This window comes from Perca flavescens, chromosome 5 (assembly GCF_004354835.1).
Source record: "Perca flavescens isolate YP-PL-M2 chromosome 5, PFLA_1.0, whole genome shotgun sequence".
NCBI lineage: Eukaryota > Metazoa > Chordata > Actinopteri > Perciformes > Percidae > Perca > Perca flavescens.
In genome coordinates, this window is record NC_041335.1 from 5741110 (window position 1) to 5751313 (window position 10204).

Consider the following 10204-nt stretch of genomic DNA (forward strand, 5'->3'; position numbering starts at 1 on the left):
TAAATGTTCTTGTATTTTAATTTGTTGTATTGTATTACATTTTAGTGTGAAGCACTTTGTGATTTTTATCTATGAAAGGTGCTATGCAAATAAACTTTACTTACTTACTAACGTTAGCTATTTAAATTAGCTGGATACATGGTTAAACCTCATTTGCTCTTACCAGTGTATCGTAAGCATATTTTTTTTATTGACAATCATTCTCCGAAAGAACCAAGCAAACCGGACTTGTTGCACAGTCCAAATTTTCTTCATAACTTCACACCTTCAGCATTTAGCTTGCTAGCTCAAAGTTGTTTGTTGTTTCCCGAAGGGAACGGAGTTTGAGAACGGCAACACAGAGAGCAGAAGGGAAGGGACATCCGATGGAACATCCAGCAGCGCCAGATGTGAGGCAATTATGCTGTAAACGTTGATCAAGACTAAGACTGACTGTCAAACTAGATGATAAAAGAAAGCATTCATTCTCTGTATTTGTTCATGTTTTACAAAGGGTTTAACCTGAGCCAGGCCATACAACAATGATAGCAATCATATCACATCCATAAAGGGTTAGTAGTATACAGGTACTAAAATATATATACAATCTGTATATTTTTAACACACTGGTATCAGATCGGTACGTAGTATCGGCCGATTTGCAAGTTCAGGTACCGTTTCAGTATCTGGAAGGAAAAAAATGGCATTGGTACATCTCTAGCTGCTGTAATACTGCAAATGTTCCCACTGTAGGACGCATAACGGATTAATTTATCTTAAAACAATACACATATTCACGGACACAGATGCCCACACAGTATTATGGCGTCAGGATTATGTCATGTCTCACGAGTGCAATAAAACATAAAGGACAATTCCGGCGCAAAATTAACCTATGGGTTAAAAACATGTGTACCGAGTCGAACGTTCTCTGGGATATGTTTTCATGCTAATGGAATGTGTCTCTAGCTTTTAACAAGCTGCCGCAAACCGGTGGTTAGCTGCTAACGCTAGCTTTCGGGGCAGATGGTAAATCGCTATTTTATACCACCACTAACAAGGCTTCGTCGTTCGACTGCTCATGACTGTTTTCCAAGATGGCGCCCGCATGCAAACATGAACGCTACTGTCTTTATATTCTATCTTTTTAATAAACTGTTTGTACACTTACAAAGTTCTCAACGCTTCGTTGTTACATGTAGGGACCCTCATTACGCTACCGTTGAAGTGTGGTGCTATTTTGAGCCTTGTTAGTGGTACGACAGACAAGGCGTGGCTTCAAACATCAGGATGGATTTACGGACATTTCAAATGCATCGCACGTATCCAAACAACAAAACAGATGAGAGACACATCCCAGAAGACTATGACAATCGGCGCATCCCAGAAGCATGCGTGAAGCGGCTCTCCGCTCCACTAAAGATACGCGCCAGGTCTAATTTCACACGGGCCATTTGGACAGCAAGGCAGGCAGTGAACCAGCGAGAGTATCCAGTCAGTTTACCAGGTGGAGGTGGAAAAACATAATACCACCTCACAGATCTTTTTTTACGGAGTGTCTATTTGCACCCCCGGTACGAATAGCCTTGGCAACACAGCTGAGCTATTTACACCCTGTGACGTAACAACAACAAAAACGTTGCTCGCGTGCACCGAAATCATGGCGGACGTTCATCTTCCATGACCGCAGAAACTGGCATATTAGGGAAGTTTTGTCTCTAAAGTTTATAACAATTGAATTTCTAGCGGAAAATGGATGCTACAAGTTGCGCTTTCTGTCTTCAGTGAAAGCATACAACTGTTGGTTTGTTAGTTAGTACCTATTTTTTTGTATACAGTATGGTTACCTAGCAACCGAGGCTTGAAGAAACCAAGTGGTAAACAGTTGTTCAATATCCTGAAAGAACTGCTAGGTGAGTGGTTAGTATGCTTACCTATGGTATGGGAGTTTGGAGTTTGATTTCCCTGTGTGGTGATCTTATTTTTTTAAATTTGGATTGGATAATTTGCATGCAATTGCGCAAGTCAGGACCCGCGAACGCGAATTTATTTATTTTTTTTGCAGGGTGGTAGGGAAGACTCATGAATATGCCTGCTCTGGTTGGGTTGGTTAGGTTTAGGCAAGAGGAGTGGGATTGGTTATGGTTAGGGTAAGAATGTCAGGGTGATAATATTCCAAAAAGGTGTAATACATGAGTAGTATGGATAACTGTGTGTAAATATAAGGTACTGTAAATGCACAGGGGTGCAAATAGCATACATTGATATTTGTACCAGACGGGGTATTAATAGAACACATTGCTGTGTGCACCGGCGGGGTACTAATAGCATTCATTTCTAATTGCACCAGGGTACGAATAGCACTGCTAATTGTACCAGGGGTACAAATAGCATACACTGCTAATTGTACCATGGGTGCAAATAGCCTCACCCCTTTTTTTATCAGGACAACACCAGAAAAGAGAAGGCATGGAGGTTAATTGCAGGAGTACTTGGAGTGGAAGGTAGATACTAGTTTAATAAACATGTGATTGTTCTGTGAAGTACTTGTAGCACCAATATAATCTGTGAGTCGGGCAGCAAGACACGCCGCTTCTGAGACGCTCCCGGTGGCGGTATGGCGCGTGGCTGAGGACGGAACAAAACAGCGGCGCAGCGGGAACGCAACACATATGCGCCCAGTGGAGAATCAGAGCGAACTAAGGAGGTTTGTGTGGGTGGGATCGCCTTGAAAATGACTAATCATAGGAGGGCCCTGTGCTTCCTTGGTTTCCACTCCCCAAAATGTCAAAATTGAGTTTCATTCAAGCGAGCAGAAATCAACTTTGAGAGCAGAGTTTACCTGCTACAGCGTGTATTTGCCCTACAGTGCTCGCAAAGCCAACGCTGGCGGGCGTGTGGTGGCTTCTCTGTGCCCGTGGTGCCATTCTTTCCCTCTACCTATGGTTGGTTTCACGCTCGCAGCTGCCTGTAACTCTCAATTGTTGAATTGGTGCGCGAAGAGTAAGAGGGTGCTCGCTTCAGAAAATGTCACGATTCGATTCAATATCGATTTTCAGGCTCAAGATTCGATTCAAAAACGATTTTCAATTCAAAAACGATTCTCGATTAACAAAACAATTCACAGTATGTAAATGTAGTTACTTTTCCCATGTGATTGCAGTAGACATACAATAAAAAATGTTTTTATCGATTTTGAATTGGTAGAGCTTGAATCGCGATTCGAATGTGAATCGATTTTTTTGCACACCCCTAGCAAAGAGTAATATCAGCGCGTGTGGAATTATATAATTTGCTCGTGAGCATGTTTTATTGCGCTTGCGAGATATGACATAAACCTGACGCCATACAGTATATACACACACCACATACAGACAGATGCACATGCAGAAACACATGAACGAGCAACGGCAGACACACACACACACACACATATTCAGGCACTCACACACATGCACACAGCAGCACAGTACTCTTTATGCAACTCATTTACATTCAGCTTCATTTTCATAAGGAGCTGTTACCATTGATGAATAGGGTTCCTTTACACATGAATGTTCATTAAGAGGAAACCTTAGATTTCAATATATCACCCTGCCAAACTCCATATATTCCCAGCAGAGTCGCTACAGTATAGAGTCTGTCATGGGCAGATAAAACCTAGCCTACAGTACAGTATGTACAATGATTGCCTGCTTTTAGGAAAGACTTTATTTCTACTCAGACTTGATCCAGAGGGTATTGAACCATTAACCTTGACTGTGTTGGTGGATTTTTCCACTCATTAGGCTACACACAGCTCCCTTCAAGATATGACAATAAGAAGAGGTCCTCAGTGGGAGAAAAGAAAGCTACACATTAGAGTTATTTTTATTAGCAGTGAGATGCATTTCTCAATACTGAGTTTACTTTTACAAGACTATCCACACAGTCCTCCAAACAGCTGTGTGTTAGTAGCTTTACATACTATTATAAAATCGGTTTAATTTACGCTAACATTACACAAAATAACTATAAATCAAGATTACATTTGAAATTGTTACAGGGATAGTCAGCGGTGGTGTCTATAATGTGAATGTAGATATTACATGTTCATCTGTAGCAGTGCTGACCGTATTTTCATAGTTGAACGCAAAAGTCAATGAATAAGGATAATCATTTTATTTAAAGCTACATTGTGAAAGAATTTCTCCCATCTAGTGGTGAAGTTGTATATGACAACCACCTGAATATTACTTTCCAGCCCTTCCCATTCTGAGCGCGTTTTAACTCCTACAGTGGCCGAACCTGAAATTAGCTCTCTCCATCGTTTACACGTAGCTGTTCTAGCTACTCCAATATTAACTTTGGTCTTGTTGCTTTGCCAGTCGCGTTGTCGTTTTAAATTCTCTTTTTTGCTTCCCTGGCGAGTAATCTCCCCCTGGCATTCATCACGGTGCCACTAGGTGTAAGAGGGCGAAATGCGGAGGTATGTGCCTCTTTGGCTAAAGTATTTTAAAGATGGAGGCGCAACATGGCTGCCGTCATTCGAGCGAGTCGCTCGTATGTATTCTGAATGATTCTGAATGACAGATTCTACGCTTACGAGAATACTTTGATTAGTTGGAGGAAGTAATTACACATGAATGAGCACATATTTTTGAAAGAACAAAGGGTTTTTTGCAGAAAGAAAAGAAGAAAGAATCAACTCAAAAAATTACACAATGCAGGTTTAAGGATGGGTACCGAAACCCGGTATTAAACGAGCCCCAAAGCTAAAACTGTAGTATGCATCATCACGCTGTAGCCTTTAGTAGTGTGTGTATGCCACCACATACACACACACAAATACAGTACACACATACATACACACGGAGCGAAGTCAGCGGACAGCAGATCAGAGGCGCCGCGGAGGAAACAACTACTCGTCATAATACGTGTCCATTGTCAGCGTCATTTCCACACTTCCCATTAATTTCTATGGGAGCGACCGTCCAATGTATTTTGGTAGTGTCGTCACTTTGGAGAAGAAGTTGAATCCAGGCAACTTTATGCAAATTAGGAGCGGGCAGCTAGGCTCGACGCCTCTCAAAAGCAAACGGAAAGTCCAGTCCTATTTTTAAAATCAAGGGCAACTGGACTTTGTTAAAGGTGCTTCGAAAACCTTTTGTCTCTCATCCGAGAGACTTCTTCAGTTCCAACTGAACGGTAAGGAAACCCAGCATTTAATCTCTGTGGTGTCGTTCTCAAGATGATCACAACTGAAAAGGTCTCTCAGATGAGTGCAGAACGTCTTCAAAGTACCTTTAACCAAGTCTAGTTTCAATTGATTTGAACTGAATGACTGAGAACCTTCACAGACATAAAAAGCCAATACTTTATCTAATGGTGGGATGGTGTTTAATAATAATATATGATACAACTCCCATAATTCCACGCAACTTCCCAACGTCATCAAAAGTCTGTGTTTACCATCCGTTGTTTTGATTGAGAGACCCCTAGCAGCAGAAAGTTAGATGTTGTACATTTAAGTTCTGCTGGCATTGTTTCCTTGTGCTACTTTCAGATGGTTCTATTTTAAAGATGATTTCTCATTTCTTCATAATGTGTAGGCCTAGTACACTATAGCGATTGTCTATTTTTGTCCCCGAGGCACAAGCGAATCCTGCAAGAAAATACACTGATAACCTATTATAAACAATATATAAGCTATATTAAATACAATATTAATGATCTGCCTCAGATAAATGGTAAAATATGCATCCCCTACTTGCCAACCTTTGATTTTCCTGCCCCTCTCCCTGCTATTCTCCTGCAGTTTCAAAATCCCCAAAATTTTACATGACGAAATATCCAAACCATCCACTATATTTATTTAGAAATAGCCTCTTGTCACTGCAGTTTGTAATCCCCCAAAAAAAACTACACAGGCCTACTTGTTTCACACATTAATTTGTTTTCTGAAGAGAGAGCAACAGAGAGGAGCAGGCACACACACACACACACACACACACACACACACACACACACACACACTACACATATATGAGACAGTGTGTGTGTGTGTGTGTGTGTGTGTGTGTCTAGAGTACCGTATGAGGCTATATGTGTGTGAACTTGTTTAATTTTGTTTATTTTATATTTGTTTAATTCTTGTATGGTTTATATTTATGTCAGGTAGCCTACTGTATGTTTAAATGTATAAATTGTAATTTGTAAAAACTTAATAAGGCTCTTTAAAAAAAAAAAAAAAGTAAAAGCCTGTGTCCTGCCAATACAGTTTGGAAGGACATTCGGGGAACACCAACACTGAGGTCATCACACTCATTTTGACCAATGGTGGAACTTGACAAACTGATCGGCAATAAAGCAACTGAGTTTTGAGGTTGTAGGGCTGGCCCCAGGCCCTGCCGGAACAAAGTCCAGCCAAAAAAAATTAAAATAGAAATCCATCAACTCCTATTGGGACATACAACAATGAGCGCTTATTTTTATTCCTTGAAAACCTCTAAGACTTGGTGAGGAAAGCAGGCAAATGAGGTGAAATCCAGAACACTTTATACAAACTGTATATTGTTTGGGACCAGGCACATGCACACATAGATATCAAACGGGGCTTGAGCACCTGCCCTTTTGTGTCCTCGAGAAAAAGTGCCCTGTATTCTGTAGTATTTTTTTTTTTTTAAATAAATAAATGAATTAAATATATATATATATATATATATATATATATATATATATATATATATATATATATATATATATATATATATATATTCCTGTTTGCGCACAGTTTCCCTATCAAACAAATATATTTATTGAATAAAAACATGTAAATATCAGGTCGGGAGATGAGTTTGTCGAGGTCTGACGCCCTCCCAATGTCATCACAATCGCCAAATTGATATGCAAATTAGGCGTTAATTAATTAAAATGCGCTAATTTGCACATATTTGACAAGGCACTGCAGGTGAATAAGTGAAACAGGATTTTTAAACTAAACATTTCACCACAGAACATTCCCAGTTAATGACTTCCATCCAGAGTTTTTTTTTTTTTTTTTTCATGAAATGTTATGTTTAAATATGCACATTAGCTTGTTTGGTTCATTTAGAAGAAATCTACAGGGTTACAGGTCTAAAAAAAACAACTAAATGTGTATTTTGGAAGTTTTCTTGCCATTAAACAAAGACATGGAAGCAAAATTGACCAAAACCTCTAAATTGACCACTACATGAAAAATAGCAGCAACAGCCCTTTCCGTTTAGTGTGAATATTTTTGTTGGTTTTGAAGTGTTATTTATTAATAACACAAAAATAATTAAAATTATGTATCGCTATTTGCAAAATAATTTTTTTTTTTGTCAAACTATCTCCCTCTCCTTGGTGCCGTCAGTTATTCTAATTATATACTTGAAACTAGTAGCATAGAAAACATTGTGGCAGAGTTTCCTCTGCTGTTGCCTGCTCTTGTTATAAACCCAGAGAATACTAAAGAAGACTACTGTCTTTCTGTACGTAATTATTGTTGCAGAAAAAGAGTATTGAACAATTGCGTGAGCGTGAGGGAATTAAAATAAATTGGTTAGGAAGTTTTGTTAATAGATAATTATTGAATAATTGTTTGCCCTTCACTTGAGCCCCTGCCCTCCAAAATGTCTGTGCGTGTCCCTGCATGGGACAATGTGGCATTTCACCATTCTAGACCAGTCACAGACTGGTTAACTGTCACTTTTCCTTCCACCTTTCTCTCCATTCTCCAGCAATTATTTTCCCCATAGAGGTGGAGAGTTTATGGCCACCGGCTGCATGATCAGTCCCCTCTTGGACGCAATGAATGCTGGGTATGATGGGCACATCTGCAGAAGACTGCCATGTATGGATCGGACAGGCAACAAAGATTATTTCCCAGGTGTTTTGCAAGAGAGGACATACAGTGTGATGTGAAAGAGAACACTTGCAATAATGGCAAATAAAAAAGCCTATTGAAACTGCATAATGTTTGGTAAATGTCTGTGACATACAGTATACTGTATAGAAAAATCCATGCAATAAAGAAGTGACTTTCTTTTTTTTGTAATGGGATGTTGGTTCATTCTGAATAAATGAATAAAAGATACTCCAAAGACAACAGTGACACATTTTGTAATGCTGTCTCTCTTGTTTTGTGAAGGTAATTGTGCAATGGCTTATAAGAGCGTTACGGTTGAGAGACAAATGCTGTCGGCGTTCAGAGTTGATCATGAGATTTGTGCGTTTTGGTTGCATTAATGCATTTTGATGTGAGATTAACTGTTGTGCTGGACTTTAAAGTAAAACGTGCCCTATGAATGTTTTGTTCAAAGAGCACTCTGTAACTCTAATCTCTAACCTGAGAAGAAAAATAAAAGTAAACGGTTCACCACCTGTAGCGAATTAATGATAGACCAACATCTTCTTCATATCATCACATATCAGTAATTTGCTCTAAAATATTGCTATAGGACTATAAGAGAGCAAAGGGGAATTCAACAGAATTCCACAGAATTTGGTTTTTAGTCGCAACCACTGCAACATAACATATTAGGGCTGCAACTATTGATTCATTTTCACTGCCGAATAAGCTGTCGATTATTTTGTCTATTAATCGATTAGTTGTTTGGTCTATAAAATGTCAGAAAATGTCAATTAGTGTTTTCCAGAGCCCACGAACATGTCCTCAAATGTCTTGTTTTGTCCACACCTCAAGGATATTTAATTAAATGTGGCTGGATTGGCTCAGTGGGTCGAGCAGGCGCACATATACGTGGAGGTTTAAACCTCGACGCAGAAGTCTAGGGTTCGAGTCCGACCTGTGACGATTTCCTGCATGTCTTCCTTCTCTCTCACCTAACTGTCCTGTCAATTGAAGGCGAAAAAAACCCAAAAAATTTTTTAATTTTATTTAATGGCATAGAGGGTTGAAGAAACTAGAAAATATTTACATCTAAGAAGCTGGAGTCAGAATCTTGTTACTTTTCTTTTTATAAAAAATGACACAAACCAATTCATCTTTGCAGCTCTACATACTATTCATATATTTTGCTTTGAATGATTTAGGAGAAAATGGTGAAGACTTTTGATCAATCATGAATGGGTAATGGTTACATTGTGCGCTTTTAAAGCAGGACAGTGAAACCCGCAGCTTACCTGTCCAGAGCGATGGCAGTCATTGAGTAGATGCTGGCAAACACAGCCGCGATCGGAAAGAAGTTGTGGAAGCGGCAGTAGACCAATCCGAAGTACCAATCGTTGTGCACAGCGTAGGTGAAGTTGATCACGGTGTTGAAGGCGGACATGAAGGTTTCGGCGAACGCCAGGTTCAGCAGGAAATAATTGGTGACTGTCCTCATGCGTTTATGCGCAATAATAATCCAGATCACCGTAAGGTTGCCTACCACGGACACGATCACTATACAGCTGTACGCAATGCCCCAGAGCACAATTCTCCAGACTGGCTGCACAAACTGGTTCCAGTTCACGGTCCCGTTACTGGTGTCGTTAGAGCCGCTGGTCCAATTTGACGCATTGGTGATATTGAACAAAGCATCCATTTTGCTGTTTAAGACCAAAAGTCACACTTAAACTACCGAGCATGAACCAAATTCATTGCATGACAACGTCAAATATCAGAGTGTCAAATGTAAAGTGAACAATAGAAAGTTTCAGAAAAGCTTGACCGCCGCACGCACTGTTGAGTCTGCAGTTCACTTACAGACTCCGCTGTCTCGAAGAGAACACAATATGGAATTCAGTGTAAGTAATTCACGTGGACTTTACAGTGACAGTCTATTACTATCTATTAGCCTATACCCTTGAACATTTTTCGCTGTGCGTAAAAACGAAAACGCGCCTTTGACGCGCATTGCAGTATCAGAACAAGTCTGTGTTCCTCTCACTGGTCGCACATATCTGAGCTCTCTGCTCCGTCCTCCTGTCTCCCTCAGCCGCTCCCAGCTCTCTCTGCTCGAACCCAGCGGCTGCACACCGGCTTATGTAGCGAGCCGCTGCGCACCCGTCCAATGGGCAGTCTTTATAATTATGATTACAAGTAATTAATTCCATCCGACTCACACCGCACGGGGAAGCCAAAAGGATTATCATGCTTAAATATGCCTCTTATCTGATTAAAAATTCCTTTGGAGGCGATACCAAACAGCACACAAGCAGGACACTGGCTGAACGAACTCAGGCACATTAGCAATAATACTAATACTGTATTAATACT

The 10204-nt window shown here is 40.1% G+C and overlaps 1 protein-coding gene across 2 annotated transcripts in view; it reads right to left on the reverse strand.

The window, feature by feature from the left end:
* Positions 1-9918, reverse strand: part of tacr1a (tachykinin receptor 1a) — an 81903-nt gene extending 71985 nt beyond the window's left edge. For both annotated transcript variants that reach the window (XM_028578968.1, XM_028578966.1), the window contains exon 1: positions 9127-9918. In XM_028578968.1, coding sequence (XP_028434769.1) covers positions 9127-9530 — 404 coding nt within the window. In that variant the 5' untranslated portion in view covers positions 9531-9918. The remainder of the gene's footprint in view (positions 1-9126) is intronic.
* Between the last annotated feature and the right edge of the window lie 286 nt (positions 9919-10204).